The 17,084-nt window shown below is 54.3% G+C and overlaps 1 protein-coding gene across 5 annotated transcripts in view; it reads left to right on the forward strand.

Annotated features, from left to right (window-relative positions):
• Nucleotides 1–234: 234 nt before the first annotated feature.
• Nucleotides 235–17,084, forward strand: part of PWWP2B (PWWP domain containing 2B) — a 46,931-nt gene continuing 30,081 nt past the window's right edge. For 3 of the 5 annotated variants that reach the window (XM_050976212.1, XM_050976211.1, XM_050976214.1), the window contains exons 1-2: nt 235–476; nt 5,153–6,800. In XM_050976212.1, coding sequence (XP_050832169.1) covers nt 310–476; nt 5,153–6,782 — 1,797 coding nt within the window. In that variant the 5' untranslated portion in view covers nt 235–309 and the 3' untranslated portion in view covers nt 6,783–6,800. Of the gene's footprint in view, nt 477–5,152; nt 6,801–10,464; nt 11,475–17,084 lie in introns of those variants that run through there. The other 2 variants (XM_050976213.1, XM_030241489.2) reach the window with 2 other exon arrangements.

Below are 17,084 nucleotides of genomic sequence, written 5' to 3' on the forward strand. Positions count from 1 at the left end.
CCCCCTGCACGGCCCCGCCCCGCCCCCTGCACGGCCCCGCCCCGCGGGTGCCGGAGCTCGGCTCGGCCGCCAGGTGGCGCGAGGTGCCGGTCCCGCCCCCAGCCCGGCCCCGCCCTTCCCAGGCAGACCCCGCCCCTCCCGGCCGCGCCCCGCCCCGTCCCACGCACGTGCCCGGTAGCGGGGCGGGGCTGTGACGTCATGCCCGGCGGCGGGGCGGGGCCGTGACATCACGCGCGGCGGCGGTGGGCGCTCCGTGAGGTCACGGCGCGGCCCGGCCCAGCGGCCCCGCCGGCGGGGAGCGGCGGGAGCATGGCCGAGCCCGGGGCGGCGGCGGGGGACGCGGCGGGGGCGCCGCCGCCGCGGGTGGGCGCGTGGGTGCCGGTGCTGGTGGAGCAGATGGTGAACGACACGCTGGTAGTGACGCTGAGCTGCGGGGAGCGGCGCTTCACCGGCGTGCTGCTGGACTGCTCCAAGAGGTGCGGCCGGGGTTGGGGGCACCGGGACCGCGGCGGGGAGCGGGGCCCGGGGCGGCGGGGCCGCGCCGCCCCCGCGCCCTTTGTTCGGCCGGGCGGGACAAAGCGACGGGGTCGGGACCGGCCCGGGGCACGCGGCGGGGGCGGAGCGGTGCCCCCGGACCGGCCGCGGCCCCGCACGTGGCCCCGGGGACCGCGTCCCGGCTCCGGGGCCGGACCCCGGCCCTTCCGGCCGCCGCCCCCGCGCCGGTCGCTGCCCTCGCCGGCCTCTCTCCCCGCGCGGAGCTCCCCGAGCTCCCCCTGCCGAACCCCCCACGTCCCGGCAGGGCCCCGGGGCCGTTCCGGGGGTCCCTCCGTGGTGCCCGAGTTCTGCGGAGTCGAGAGGGGCATCTCCGAGCGGGGCCCGCGGGCTGCGGCTCTGCACCGCGGCCACCTCGTGGTCGCTCACACCTGCCCGGCTCTGGAGGCGGCTGCCCCGGGCAGGGCCGGCTCTCCGGGGCTGTGCGCGGTGCTGGGCCGTGTTCCCGTGAGGAGCAGGTTTGGTGCTGCGTGGGAGCACAGCAGCCTCACCTCTCTGATCCATCCCACGAGATGCGCGGAGCAGGAGTTCTGAGCTTCATTTTTGTAATTTTTTTAGTTTCGCGTGGTTATCCCGGAAAATTGGAGTCAGATTTTCAGGCGCATTCAGGCACCTAATGCTGCGCAGAGTTCATAAACCCACCCTGGAATCTGGTCCCAGCCTGAGCAGTTGGTGTCCCTTGAGCACCCTAACATTTCAGTTGGCTTCCTCTGCAGTAACACTTCTTTCACCTGTTTTTTTTTCACCCTAACCTCTCTCGCTGTGCTCGTAGTAGGTCCAGGAAACCCAGATGGGTGTTTTTCCCAGGCTTTAAGGCAGCTCTGCAGCCCGGTGCTGCCGCAGCCCTGTGGGTGGTGGTGCTGGGTGGGAGGCTGTGTTACCCTCTGAGCCCTGAGGCTGTCCCCGAGGGTCAGTGCTCGTTCTGTGGTGGGTGGTGACACTGATGTGTGCTGGGTGGGCGGCAGTGGATGCCCTCTGAGCACTGGGGCTGTCCCCGAGGGTCAGTGCTTGTTCTGTGGCCGTCCCCTGGCACCACATCCTGCCCGTGGTTCTGCCGAGCTTGCTCGCCTGTGCTGACCATGGCGGGCAGGGAGGGGTGGTGGCCAGCACAAGGGGAGAGCCATGGCCTCTGCACTGGCTCTGAGGAGAGGACCCTGTGAGCGAGGCAGGACCCTGGGGGCTTGGAGCAAGCACTGCAGTCATCCCAGGTCTGGGGTGTGGAGGGGAGGAGGGATCTCGTTCATCCTACAGGAGAACACAAGAGTCGGCCTGGTAGGGGCTGGAAGGTGAAGGTCAAGATGTGTCCCAAAGGCAGCAGGAATTTATCCACTTGGTGCTGAGCTTGGAGTGCCTGCAGTGGGTGTGTGGCAGAGCTGTTTCTCCTCCTGCTGCTGCCTGGCTGATGGAGCTGTGTCCCACCAGCCTGTCCCTGCGCAGGGGTCACCCATGTTCTACCTGTACCCCCTGGGAGATGGGACTGGCAGGAGAGGAGCCACCAGGGCAAGCTGTTAGACCTGCATGGAAGGAGGAGATTACCCCAAAAAGGAAGGAGGGCCTGTATGGTGATTTTTCAGCTTTCTTTTGTGGTTTAAAGTAGTTTCAGCATCACACAGTAGATGAATCTGTTTTACTTAGTTGTGGCTGCTCCATCTCTGAAAGTGTTCAAGGTCAGCTTGGACAGGGCTTGGAGCAGCTTGTCTAATGAATGCTATCCCAGCTCAGGACAGGAGAATTGGACCTCCTGGATGATTTTTAAGGTCCCTTCTAACAACACAGACAATCTGTAATGCCTTGTTTACTTCTCCTAAGCTGTAGCGACTGCTATGGGGAGCTGAACAGGAGGAAGGCCTGCCACCCAGGGCACCCCTGGCCGTCCAGGTCCTGGCTGGACTCCTCTGGTGTTTTGCCAAAAAGGCAGGTGCAGGTTTGAACCCCAAACTGCCTGCCGGGGTGTGCAGGGGCTCAGCCCATGGGCAGCAGAACTCCCTGCCTGGCCCTGCCCGTGCCTGTGCCCTGCCTGGCCCCGTCCCCTGCCCGTGCCCTGCCTCTGCCTGTGCCCTCTCTGCCCCCTGCACCTTTAGGAATGAAGGGATGTAGGGAGCAGTCATGCCTGACCTTCCAGCTGCTGGGGAATTATTTGCAGAAAAATTGCTCGTGTCCCTTCGTGCCCCAGCCTGGATGATGCAGCAGCACCAGGGTCTGCCCAGTGACTGGCAGTTATTTGCTTACAATAAACTGGCTCTGCTCAAAGTGAGCTCTGTAGTGTACATGCTCAAGTAGAGATTTAAGTGCTGCTACAGTGTTTCTGATAACAAGATTTGGTAGTTTTGCTGCAATTGAACTGACTTTAAAAGTTGGGTTTTAATTATGCAGGGGTATAAGTAAAGGAGGATGGCATCTCCTGTACCAAGAAGAGACTGGATTGAGGTAACCAAGTCCAGCTGGCTGCAGCTGCCCCAGAAAGGGGGATTACAAGCAGGGTGAAATCCCATCAGCAGTATTTCCTGCTGCTTTAATCACAGAATCCCAGAATGGCTTGGATTGCAGGGGACCTTAAAGCTCATCCTGTTTCAGCCCCTGCCATGGCAGGGACACTTTCCACTGTCCTAGGCTGCTCCCAGCCCCAGTGTCCAGCCTGGCCTTGGGCACTGCCAGGGATCCAGGGGCAGCCCCAGCTGCTCTGGGCACCCTGTGCCAGGGCCTGCCCACCCTGCCAGGGAACAATTCCTCATTCCCAGTATCCCATCCAGCCCTGCCCTCTGGCCTTGGGAGCCATCACCCCCTGTCCTGTCCCAACAGGCCCTACTGAGAAATTTGTCCCCATCTAAGAGGCCTCCCTGCTGAACTGGTGCCTGGCACAGGCTGACAGCTGGGGAGGGCAGTGGCCTGGGGTCTGTGGGCACTTTCCATGGCACAGAGGCTGTGTCCAGCCCAGTGGGGTTACAGGGTGCTGGTACATCAATGCTACAAGCACAAACCATCCTGTGAGCGAACCTTTGGGTGCTCCTCTTCTGCCAGGCGAGGAGCTCCGTGCCATTCTGGAGGCTTCAGTGACCTGAACGGGGGGAGTGGGCTTGTGTCTGTATCTGGAGCAATTTTCTGTTGTGACCAAGTCACGCAATCTCACTGCATAAAATAACCATAATTTACAGCCATCGTTTCATTCAGAAATGGTCTCACTTTGGAGTATGAATGGTGCCGACATCTCTGTCTGGCTGTACAGACTGTACTGGCTTTCTGGGTTGTCATTTAAAGACACCTACATTCTTGGTTGTCTCTGTTTAAAAAAAGCCTCTTGCAACAAAAATATTTTGTTCCAAATTACGTGATTTCAACAGCTTAATCCTTTCCCAGTTAAACTGTCATTTAACAGCAGGTTGCACTTTTTCAGTAATGGGGAAGGGCTTTGGAGGCTCCTTTCCGTCAGGAAACCCACAGTGACTTTGTGCTGCTCTTGGTGAAAGGTGTGGCACTGAGTGGATGCCTTCAGCTCCTCTTCAGTGCTCTTTGCTAGTGCTTACCAAAGTGTCCCCCTCTGTGACACCACCAAGACACTCCTCCCTTGCCTCAGGAAGGATCCTTCCTGCTGGTGGTTGGAAAGAAAGCAATGGCTGGCAAGGAGGGGAATGGGAATGCAGCATCCAAAACTTGCTGGTATTTGGTCTGTACCTGTTCTCCATTCCTTTGTCTCTTCTTTGTGGCACTCCTGTACAACATTTTGTTATTATTAAGAAGGCCCACGTGCTTTACTGACAGTGTGTTCTCTGCAGAAGTGTCTCTGGAAAGCCAAGGCAGGAAGCTTTGCCCAGTCAGAGTCAGTGCTTAGGGCAGAATCTGTCCCAGTGCTGTGTTAGCATAATATTTCCAATGCCAGGCCAAGGGCATAAATTCATACATTTTGGAGATGTGAATTGCAGTTGTGAGTTTCAGCATTTCAGAGGATTTGCCTTTGCCAATATCCAGGCAAGATACTGTGTCCAGGCCCTGGTGGCCTGTAATGAGACTTGGCATTGAAGGACAGAGTGTCATCATTGTTAACCCTGGTGTTCTGGATGCCTTGGGTGCCTTGTGTCACCAAATACAGCTGAATATGGAGAGACCAAGGAAGAGGAGCAGAGCTGTGTCTTGGTGAACCTGTGCAAGTTATCCACCCAAGTCAGGGGGTTCAGGTTTAGAATGAAAAAGTGGAAAATCAGCCATGCATCTGCAGTGAGAAGAAGGGCAGTTTCATAGCTCCCTGGGCTAATCCAGATCACATCCCTCCTCTGGCCTTGCCAGCCTGCTGATGCAGTAAACTGCTTTGTGGGATAAAACTTACAACTTCTTAGACCAAAACTTTGTGCAAAGAGTTCATAGCCATAGAGGTTTTGATCCCTCTGCCTTTTCTGGGAGAAGAGTAGGACACCTTGCCAGATTTCTGCACTGCTGTTATTTTTTTCAGTGGCAGAATTGGCTGCTTGATGGTAGAAGTCAAGAGAAAGTGTCGAGTTCTCAGTACTGAAGCTGTGGGACGGTGGGATCTTTTGGGCTCCCAGAGAAGCACCTTTCAAAGCTCCTGACTCTGTTTCTTTCCCTCCCTGTCCTTCTCGCCCCAATTTAGGTCTGGATTGTTCTGTCTGCCATCCTCCTTCCCGAAGCACGAGGACCCCCCCGCCGACGCCTGCGCTCCCGGAGCCGCTGAGGGCGGGGGTGCCGCGCAGGGCGAGCCGGAGCCGCAGCCCGCCGGCCGCCCGCCCGCCGAGGGCAGCGCCGAGGAGCCGGTGCCGCCGCTGCTGCCGGCGCCGGGCAGCCTCCCGCCCTTCCCGCCCTACTTCGAGGGAGCCCCGTTCCCCCGGCCCCTGTGGCTGCGGCACACCTACAACCAGTGGGTCCCGCAGCCGCCGCCGCGGACTATAAAGAGGACGAGGAGGCGCTTGTCGCGCAACAGGGACCCGGGCAGGCTCATCATGAGCACCATCAGGCTGCGGCCCAGGCAGGTGCTCTGCGAGAAGTGCAAGAACACGCTGAACCCCGAGGACGCGAACGCGCCGCGGCAGAACGCCAAGACCAGGAGGAAGCTGAGCATTCAGGACAAGGAGCAGAAGAAGCACGGCGACTCTGACTACATGGAGAAAAGAAACAAAAGAGAGAAGAGGGAGGATGACAAGTTTTCTGGGGAACTGGTGCATCGAACGCCAGTTATAAAAATATCCTACAGTACCCCGCAAGGGAAAGGTGAAGTGGTAAAAATCCCTTCCCGGGTTCATGGCTCAGTCAAACCGTTCTGTCTGGAGCCGGCGTTGCAGAACGGAGCCGGGGACCAAGAGGAGAGCGGGGACTCTGAACGGTGTCGACAAACCAAATGTTTAATGGACAAGTCAGCAGGCAGCCAGCTTGCTTCCATTCCAAAACTGAAGCTCACACGGCCAGTGCATTCCAGCGTGGATGTCCCACCCCCAAAGATACGGCTGAAGCCCCATCGCATCAACGATGGTCAGAGTGTTTCAATCTATAAGGCAGAACTGATTGACGAAATCAATGTCCTCCAGAGCAGCAGGGAGTCCAATCCCGGAGCGTTTTACAATGATGAGTCTGCTGACAGAAGTTTAGCTGAGATGTCTTCGGGCAGTTCAGGTGAAGATGATGACTTCAAAAGGTTTCCCCAGGGTAAAGAGGGACATGATAACTTGGCTTTCCTCATGAATTACCGTAAAAGAAAAGCAGATTCTTCTAGTTTATCGGTGTGTAGCAATGACAGTCTAGATGAATCCAAGTCTTCTAGTTCAGAAGTGACATCACCAGAACTGTGTGACTTTTTGCCTGGTGATGATGCCTCTGTCTCTTCATCTTCAAAAGATGAGCGTAAAATTGTGCCACCGCTGACAGTTAGACTGCACACCCAGAGTGTGTCTAAATGTGTCACAGAAGATGGAAGGACTGTTTCAGTGGGGGATATTGTCTGGGGTAAAATTCACGGGTTTCCGTGGTGGCCAGCACGTGTTCTTGACATAAACCTCAGCCAGAAGGAAAACGGGGAACCTTCGTGGCGAGAAGCTAAAGTGTCATGGTTTGGCTCTCCGACGACCTCGTTCTTATCTGTTTCAAAACTCTCTCCTTTCTCGGAGTTTTTCAAACTGAGGTTTAATCGCAAGAAGAAGGGCATGTACCGGAAAGCCATCACGGAAGCTGCGAAGGCAGTCAAGCACCTGACTCCAGAAATACGAGATCTCTTAACACAGTTTGAGACATAACTTTGCCTCCAGTATCAGGTCAGTGATTGCTGCGCTAACGCCATGAAAAGCCTCCTGGTGCTCTTTTAATCTGTATTCCACTATTTGTTTGCATTTGTTTTTCCATTAAATCTGAGATTAGCAATTGTGACATTTACACTTGGCTGTTAGTTGGTGGGGGTAATTCCAGAGGTGGTGAAAAGCTTGATTCCAAACTTTTGGGACCATGGGAATTGGAGCCCCTATTCCCAGGGGGAAATGCAGGCCAGGCAGGACACTGTGAGGAAGCAGCCTGTTCAAAGAACTGATAAATCTGTAGCTGTGTGCCTGGAAGACTCCTAGGCTTTTAGTTTCCTTGGGCCAAAGAACTAAAACTTTCACTGGAATTAAGATGACATTTATCATATGTATGTGCTGGTGCCCAGCAGTTACCTGCAACAGCTTAGGACCCCTTTGCTCCCCTCCTTCTGATCCCTCTGATTTGGATTTCTTATGAAGGCCCTTTACAATCCTCAGAATGATTGTACCAAAAACTGTCTTTGTGGAACAGTATTTCAATATCTCTCACAGTATTTGGGGTTTGGTTTGTACCTAAATTTTCAGTGTTTCTCTGGGGAATGGCCTGGATCAAATGAAATTCCTTTGGGCTTCACATCTGTGTGAGGACATTAGGTGGGAATGGAAACATGTGAGCTGTTTCTTTGTAATGGATGGGTTTCCCTTTCTCATCAAACAGTCTGCTTGGGATGAAAATTTGGTACCTAAAAATACAGCATGTGGCATGACTGGCAATACAAATTCATGGGAAAATGCAGTGACTTGGATAAAACCTGAAATAATTTCACGACCTTTCAGTCTTCACTGTCTAGATAAAACCTCAGCTGCGATGGTATTAGACAAGGGGGGGATTAACTTTTGTCAAAAACCAGTGGTATTACTGGGAAGAGCTTTGTGTCAAAGGCCATGCTTTATGCAGTGTGGATTGTTATGTTATCCCCTGAATGCTCTGCTCTGTTTCATACTTGAAGGACTCTGTGTGAGCAAGCCAGGGCTGCTCCTCTGGACTCTCTTCATTATCTGAACTGTCATAATGCAGTGGGACTGGGACAGTCAGTGCTCATGTAATCCTGGTGGGAAAATGGGATTTTTTCATACCCTCTGTCATGGGACTTCACCCCTTCCTTGAGTGTGATGAAGGACTTGCTTTGCTTGGGTTATGACTCCATCTCAGCAAGCCTGGCTGGAATAAATAACCAGAGCATGACATATTCATGCTGTGTACTCAGGGTGTCTGGATAACTGCAACAGCAACATTTCAGCTTCCCTCTTGATCTTGCCCGTAGAACTGCTGCTTAACTCTGGCTAAGGACTTTATTATATCAGGAGTGTTTGGATTGGACCCAAATTCCTATTAGCTAGATCAGGAGTATAAATAAACCTGCTGCCCAGAATGTACTGTCCTTGCCAGTGGAAGAGTCCTGGCCAATCCATGGCTCCTGTCTGGACAGTGCTCTGGTTAAAGGAGCAGCAAACTTCATCCTCTGAGCTGTCTTCACTGTGTGTGTGAGCAGTTTGGGACAAAGGTGAGGAATGTCACCCTCCTTTCCTTCCTGACGTGTGTCCTCGCCCTTGTGGGTCCTGGGTGGGCTGGCATGGCCCAGCTGCAGGAGAAGGAACAGCTTGAGGAAGCACCTAATGCTCATATCAGACAGCTTGGCTGTGCCTCTCCCACGGGGAGTGGGACAGCTGTGGCCAGGAGGAGTCCCGAGCCCAGAGCTGGAAGTCAGAGTGGGAGGATGCATGCCCCTGCGTGGCAGCCCGCAGAGAGTGCTGGCTGCTGGCCCCAGCAGGACCTGGCCAGGAGGGGGGCACAGGCTGCAGGGCAGGGCCTCCAGAGACACGGTGGGTCTGAGCTACAGGTACACAGCAGGTCTGTAAACGGGGGGAAAGAACAACTCTGGAGAACACGTGGATAAGAAAATGATGGGATGGCCTGGATTGGACCAAAACTTTCCTTCCCTCTGTGCTCTTCAGCCAAACCTCTGCATGTGTATATGGGTATATACATTTAGCAGATACCACTGTTTTGTTGGCCTCCTTCAGCTGGCTTTCCACAGGGGATTTCCTGCCTTACATGTCTGAGCTGAGCTGCCAGCACAGTCTGCCCGGCTGATGACAACATGACTGTTGGATAAAGAACTGCAAGACTAGAAAAGCAGAACTACACAACTGCCTGTGTTCCACATGTCACATTTACCTAGTTTCCCAATTAGACCAGCCTGTCTGGAGTTTTGGTACATCACTTATAAAACTGCTCATTATTTCAGAGAATTGTCTGTACCTAATCCTCTCCTTGCAGAAGCATTGAATTTTGTTGCTTTCCTTGATTTTTCACAAGATAGAACTGAAATGTTTCCCTCAGCTGCTCTTTCACTGTCCTTTCCTGAAGGATGGCATGAAAGGGTTTGGGCTGGAAGGGACCCTGAAGTCCATCCCATTCCACCCCCTGCCATGGGCAGGGACACCTTCCACTATCCCAGGCGGCTCCAAGCCCCATCCAGCCTGGCCTTGGACACTTCCAGGGATGCAGGGACACAGCTTCTCTGGGTAACCTGGTAATATTGCATGGGAACACTAAAATCCATCATGCTGGGGCTTCACCAGTAGTGGGACAAAGGTTTTTGTCATCAGGAGTCCATGAAGTGGCTTCAACCCTGACACTGCTCATGCTAATCCTGGCCACAGCAGAAGTTTGTCACTGGTGACACTTTCTATTGTGACATTTTCTGTCTTCTGGCATGTGATGTGTTCTGCAGAGGGTAGCTACTGGAAAAATGTACAAACACTGCAGGTCACTTGTGGATGCACAACACTGGAAAATTTTGATTTTTTTTTTTCTTTTAACTTGGTTTGAGTTGGAAAAGCTGGTAGGATCACTTCTTGTTACTGCTTTGTCCTTGGGGTTTCTTTGCAAGGAAAGTACTAGTCAGGTAATGACAGGGTTTTAATTAAGTAAAACAAGTTTCTGGAAAAACAACAGGCAGAATAGCAGCCTGTAGTACTCAAACTTGTAAGACTTGGTGTAGAGTAGTGCCAGGAGAGGCGTGTCCACTCAGCACCTTCTGGGGCTGCTCTGTAGCTTCCCTGGTGTGTGGCACCAAGGAGCCAGCTCAAGGCACAAGGAAGGCAGTGCTCCTGGCTTGGAGTGACAGATGCTTGCCTCTCCCTTAAGGAAAGCCCACCTGAGGGAGGGAAGGGGAGCCAGGACCCTTGGGCTGGTGTCACACATGTTTTATTGGGAATGAGCCATGGCTGTGGCTGCTGCTCCAGCTGTGCCTTGGGCTGGGGCACAGGAGGGAGGGAGACCAGTGTTTCCAAAGGCCCCCCTTCCCTGCACCAGGAATGCATCGTGTGGGGAGATCAGGGGCTTTACAAGGAGCACGTTTTGCTCCAACCCTGCTGTGTGGGAAGGGTGTCCCTGCAGGGACAGGCCCTTGGCAGGGCTGGGTCTGCTGCTCTGGGATCCTCCTGAGCAGCTCCTCATGGCAGATGCCCCCCTCCCTGCATACAGACATGCAGTAAACCTCTAGTAAAAACTGCTGGTAGGTTTTCATCCACATCTCTGCATAAAACAAGATGTATATTCCTTTGCTTTTTCAGTCTGGAAAATCCTTTATTCTTCCTGTCTCTCCCCTGTCCCCAGGTTGTAACTGTGGAACCATTAAACTTGCAGATGCTGAAGGCTTTCATTTTAATTGCTATGAGCTTAATAGACCCTCAGTGTCAGTACATCAAGCCACCCATCACACTGCTCCTGTGTGCAGCAAACTCAGAGCTGGCTGTTTGCTCACTGTCTATAGAAACCACTAATGCAGAACCTGGAATATCACATCGTGACTTCGCCTTCAAAGGTGTTCAGGGCTCTGTGTGTCCGTCCAGCCAGTGCTGCTGCCAGCAGCTTGTGAAACAGCATAGATCACTCCACAGCTGTATTTTCTAACACACCTGCCTGGTCACATGGAATATTTCAGCGCAGAAGATGAATGCTTGAGATTTTTCTTGCCCTGCTTTCCAGATGCTTCAGTCCACTAAAACCAGGCATCCAACTTAATTACTGTTTCGCAGTCTTCCTGCTTGGAAGTCAGCGTCTCTGCATGCTAATACAAGGTGGGAGAGCAAGTCCAGAATAGGCCGTGCTGCATTTTTGTGTGCCTGGCGCTGATGGTTGGAGCTGCACGCTGGGTGCCATGCTGCTGATCTGCCCGTTCCAGAAGCACTTGCCCGTTGTGCCCAGGGGCTGCCCTTGCAGACACCCAGGTCTGTGCTGCCCTGTCCTGCCAGCATGGCCCCTCTCCATCCGCTCTGCTCCCAGGCATATTCTTTGGAAATGCCACCGGGCCATGCATTGTGCTATTTCTAACTGCACCTGCGCCGCGCCGGTGCCCGGAATGCGATCGGCTTTCAGAGCTGTAACTTCAGCTGCTGCAGGAGATTGTATCCCCCGAGGGCTTAGCAGCTCCCTTGGGAGCACTGAGCTGCTCCCGGGGCTGAGGGTCTCCAAGCTCCAGCTGGAGCTTCAGGCCTCTGCTGGTTGTGCTGGCCGAGGGTGCCCGCAGTGGGCAGCGCAGGTGGGTGTCCCCAGCAGTGTCACCAGCTCACAGTGCACCCAGTGCCTGTAGGAGCCACGCAGGATCAAGGGCTGTGCCAGGGTCTCAGGGCAGGAAATGGGAGAGATGCGTGGACAAGGAACCTGGAAATTGGTTTCTCTGAAAACTTACAAATAAAGTAAAAAACAGAGTTTCTGTATGTTTTCCTTAATTGTTTTTATTTACGTGTTTGGTTTTTGAATTCAAGTGGAGGTGTTCAAGTTGCTGCTGCAGTTCCCCTTTGCCCAGCAAACTTGGAGAGCAGCAGGGTGGGAGCCAAGGAGCACTCAAGGGAGTTCTGTGGTCTCCCAGGCAGGGCTTGGAGCTCCTTGGAGCCCCTGTGGTGCATAAGCAGGTATTTGTACCGTATTGGGCACCTCCAAGGTGCACTTACAGAAAGACTACTTTGGGCCAAAAACAAATAGGGGATTTTGGGAAACTTGGCAGCAGCTCTGTGTAGGGAAGGGTGCCTGTTCTCTGCAGGTGAGGAGCAAACAGCAGCCGTGCACTGCTAATGGCACATGCAGCTGCTTGGCTCGTGGGGCTGCCTAACACAGTGGGTGACACAAATTGTACAATCACAGATGGGTTTGGGTTGGAAGATACCTTAAAGATCATGCTGTTCCACCCCCTGCCATGGCCAGGGACACCTTCCACTATCCCAGGTTGCTGCAAGCCACATCCAGCCTGGTGTTGAACAATTGAATATTTCTCATTTTCATGTTCGGGTGTGAAAAGTAGGACTTTGATCCCAAAAACTGATGTGATGACTCTTAATGTTGAGAAACCTACAAGGTTGTTTTTCAGCCTTGATGTGTTCTGTTTTATCTGTAAGTTGCCATCAGTGGTGCTGGCACCAAGGTGAGCAGGAGTGAGTGGGCTGAGTGAGCTCTGCTCCTGCCTGTAAAAGGTTTATGGAGCTGCTCACCTGTGAGACAAGGTGAGCACAAACTGGGATGTGCTGGTTTTGGCCGGGGTACAATTAGCTTTTTTCACAGTGATTGTTTTGGGCTGCGTTTTAGATTTGTGCTGAACACAGGGTTGATAAAATAGAGATGTTTTCGTTATTGCTGAACAGGACTTGCACAGAGCCCAGGCTGCTCCTGCCCCTTGTACAGCCATGCTGGGCAGGGGGCTGAGGTATGTGGGAGTTTGGGAGGGGACACAGCTAGGACAGGTGACCCCAGCTGGCCCAGGGGCTATTCCAGTCCATATGATATCATACTTAGTATATAAAGTGGGGGAAAGAAGGAGGAAAGGGGGGGGGGACATTTGGTGGGGGGACTTTGGGGTGATGACATTTGTTTTCCCAAGTCAAGATTAGATGTGATAGGGCCCTGTTTTCCTGGAGGTGGCCGAACACCTGCCTGCCCATGGAAGCAGGGATTTAATTTCTTGTTTTGCTTTGTTTGTGTGTGCAGCTTTTGCCTTCTCTATTAAGTTGTCTATCTCAACTCATGAGTTCTCCAGCTTTTGTGCTTCCAGTTCTCTCCCCATTCCCGCTGTGGGGGAGGGAGCAGGAGGCTGCAAGGTTCTTGGCTGCTGGATGGGGCTATACCACCACATGGGGCCTGGTTTATTTTATTTAAATCTGCTTGCTGCAGCTGTTCTGTGTGCTGTCTCTACCTGTACAGAACACATGGGCTCTGCATTAGCCAGATAATGAACTCTGCACATCCTGGGATTACGTGCAGCTGAAATAGGCTTCTGGTGTCCGGCAGAAAGGGCACAGATGGGGCTTAGTGCCTCAGCTGCTGGAGGGCCCTTGCTCTTCCTGTCTACAGCCCTGTGCCCCAGGGCTGCAGCTCTTCACTCAGCTGCCAGTGCTCTCTTGCTTCTCCCGGGGCTCTCTCTGATGGAGCAGGAGCAGGAGCAGGAGCAGCAGGACCCTGCCACGGGCACAGGTGACAATGTCCCTCTGGTGTGTGAGGGCTGTGGCCGTGGCTCCTGCCCAACCCAAGGTGCCCATGGGCAGCAGAAGGGTTCCCCTCCCTGGGTATGCCCGTGCAGGTGAAGGTGCCCTCACCTGAGTGGGGGGCTCCCTGGTGCCAGAGCTGTTCCACAGGAGCCTGTTGTGCCCCACATTAGCTGTGTCCTCCTGGCCTGTCGCTGCCTGGGTGGCTCTGCAGGGAGGAGCTGGACAGGTGGTAATGAAGCTCTTCCCATTAAGCTGATGAATTTCTAAAGGAGTGAATGCCTTCACTGACCTACCAGTTTCTGTTTCATCTGCAGTAGTCCATGCTAGTGCAGGATCAGCCAGCCTGGGTTTCTTTATGAAGTACATTTCCTGTGTGCTCTCTGCACCCGAAGAAATGAATTGTAGCAAATTACTGGTTTGACTTCCCTTGTGAGTGATGACTTGCTCTGTTTTGATGCACACCAATAACCTGAGCCATTTACTCATGTGGAAAACAGTCCTTTCCAAAGGCAGAAACCCTCAGAGCAGGATTTGTCATAGGGATGCTTGGATGATGGAGTTTGAGAGCTCCAGTGTTGGAGAATGTAGCTGCCAGCCTGCTCAGGTCAGCTGGATTCTGGTGCCTTGAGAGCTGGAGACAGTTCCAAAACCTCAGTGGGCCAGAGATGGGGATCCCAGCTGCCACCCTGTCCTTCCTCCTGTGAGAGGAAGGCACGGGAAGGAAGGATTTTACCAGCTGGTTGCTAGCAGCAGCCTCTCTGCATTTCTCCCAAGGAGAGATGGCTGGAGAAACACTGATTTGGTGATGCTCAATTACAGCCTGCTGTTAATTGCTTTATGATTAGAAAATAATCCTCAGTATAAGCTGCTTGGGCACACTTGTGGTGGTGCTGCAGCCTCCAAAGATAAATTGTCTTCTGCATTCTGCTGCTGCTCAGTCTGGATTTATGAATGGCTTTATTTGATCCAAAACTTCATTTTTTAAATTATGAACAAGCAGTTGGCTTCAGGGGAGCTGCCTTGGCTCTCCTTTGGACACCCATCTTAGCACCCAGGCTGTCCTGAGTCAGCCCACAGGTGGTGTGTTAGTTACACATGGGCCAAGGCTGCAGCATCAGCTGCTGCTCCATGCTGGAAGTGAGTTTTTAAACATAAATTTCTGAAGCTTTCCAGGGATTAAGTGAGAGCATACAAGGGGCTGTCACTGTGGCTGCTCTTGGACACATGAGAACTCCTGTACCTGCTCAGGCACCAGGGCCCTGTCATGAGTGGCCGTGCCCCTTGAGCCTGGCTGCAGAGCTCTGCAGGTGCAGGTGCCCACCCAGGCTGCAGAGCTCTGCAGGTGCAGGTGCCCACCCTGACTGCAGAGCTCTGCAGGTGCAGGTGCCCACCCAGGCTGCAGAGCTCTGCAGGTACAGGTGCCCACCCTGACTGCAGAGCTCTGCAGGTACAGGTGCCCACCCAGGCTGCAGAGCTCTGCAGGTGCAGGTGCCCACCCAGGCTGCAGAGCTCTGCAGGTGCAGGTGCCCACCCAGGCTGAAGAGCTCGGCAGGTACAGGTGCCCACCCTGACTGCAGAGCTCTGCAGGTACCGGGGCCCACCAGGCTGCCAGAGCTCTGCAGTGCGGTGCCCACCCAGGCTCAGAGCTATGCAGGTGAGGGCCCACCCAGGCTGAAGAGCTCGGCAGTTACAGGTGCCCACCCAGGCTGCAGAGCTCGGCAGGTACAGGTGCCCACCCAGGCTGCAGAGCTCTGCAGGTGCAGGTGCCCACCCTGGCTGCAGAGCTCTGCAGGTACAGGTGCCCACCCAGGCTGCAGAGCTCTGCAGGTACAGGTGCCCACCCAGGCTGCAGAGCTCTGCAGGTGCAGGTGCCCACCCAGGCTGCAGAGCTCTGCAGGTACAGGTGCCCACCCTGGCTGCAGCGCTCTGCCAGTGCAGGTGCCCACCCAGGCTGCAGAGCTCTGCAGGTACAGGTGCCCACCCAGGCTGCAGAGCTCTGCAGGTGCAGGTGCCCACCCAGGCTGCAGAGCTCTGGCAGGTGCAGGTGCCCACCAGTGACAGGCTCTGAAGGTCAGGTGCAGGTGCCCACCAGGCTGCAGAGTAGGCAGGTAAGGTGCCCAACCAGGCTGCAGGCTCTGCAGGTGCGGTGGCCCACACTGGCTGCAGAGCTCTGCAGGTACAGGTCCCACCCAGGCTGCAAGCTCTGCAGGTGCAGTGCAGGTTGCCCACCAGGCTGCAGGAGCTCTGCAGGTGCAGGTGCCCACCCAGGCTGCAGAGCTCTGCAGGTGCAGGTGCCCACCCAGGCACAGGGATTGAGCTGTATGCTGAGGTTCCAGCGTTCCAAGCCGAGGAGCATCCAGCTGTTTTAAAGCTGCTTGCTCTATTGCTGGTAGCTCCAGCTTTCTGCTCCCACAGGACAGAATCCCTGATATTTCCCTTTGGTAGTTCCTGGAGCAGCTGAGGTTTGGCCCCTGTCCCCATGGAGGAGCCCCATCTGCTCTGGCATCAGCAGGACCCTTCCATGGGACCTGTTTGGCATTGTACTTCTGGTGTGATTCTTTCTTCCTCCCAGTGAGGAATCCCAAAGAATCCAGCCACCGAGGGCTTTTTGTTACCTCCTCAGCCAGGAAATGCCTTTTTTCCTGCTTAGACGAGATCTTCTCACTCTGTAATGTCTCTAAAGTGTCAGTGCTTTCAAAGCCTCTTGAGGGATATTGTTCCAGGTCCCTGGGCCTCAGGAAGGTTTAAGGTTTTCCTAGGTGTAAGGTGATAAACCTGCAAGTGAGACTGTTGTGTGTTCTTGAGTCTCTCTGTTCATGAGAAGACAAATAGATTCCCCTGCAAGATTAGGTATGAATTTATACTCTGTTGGCTGCAGGTAACAGAGCCCTGAGGTGAGACCTCCCAGTTTCTGCCAAATAATGAAAGAGTGTGTGAAACCTGATTGCAGCCCTTCTCTGGAATACAGCTTTTGGGACAGATGTTCCTGGGTATTGAATCAGCTCTTTGCATTCTGCATTGTGTGGGCAATGCTGAGGATCATTCTGGATGCTGAGTCTGAGTGAATCAGTGTCACTTTGGGTCCCCTGCCTGCAGAAGCAGTGCTGCTGCCTTGTCAGCAGCTTTGGAGATGTGATCCTCTTCCTGTGTTTGGTGTTCTTGGTTCATTGTGCTCTGTAAGTCACAAACCTCAGCTGAGGGTGGTTTGAAGGTTTCTGATCTGCTCTTCTGTGGTGTTAATGTATGTCAGGAACACAGATCCAAGCTGGTGTCTCCTGCACTTCCTACTCAGCTGGAGGTGATGTGGTTGACATGGCACAGACTCAGGGCTGGTCATTTTCTAGTGCTGCTGGAGCTGCATTGCACTGGGAACGAGGTGCGGTGATGCTTCTGCAGCTGGTCAGGGTGAGTGGAGGTGTCCGTGCCGTTCTGTCCCTTGGGTCTCTATCACCCAGTAGTTCCATGTGTCTTCTTCACTTGAAGGCAAGTGGATTTTCCCCTTGAACTCTTCTAGGGCTTCCACACTGTAGTCTGGTTTCCAGGGCCAGCATCAGTCCCTCCTGCATGCAGGGGGACAGGTGAGGACACCCCTAGTTTTGGTTAGGCATGTTGTTCTCCAGGAGTTGCTCCTTTCCAGGTCATCAGCCCTGAGCCCAGGGCACTGGTGGCTGCTGCGAGGGTTGGTGCCAGCCCTGTGGCACATGAGGCTGGGCAGGGATGCTGGCTGTCCCGTGGGGCCCCAGGGGCAGCAGCACCAGG

The sequence above is a fragment of the Serinus canaria genome, chromosome 6 (assembly GCF_022539315.1).
Source record: "Serinus canaria isolate serCan28SL12 chromosome 6, serCan2020, whole genome shotgun sequence".
Lineage (NCBI taxonomy): Eukaryota > Metazoa > Chordata > Aves > Passeriformes > Fringillidae > Serinus > Serinus canaria.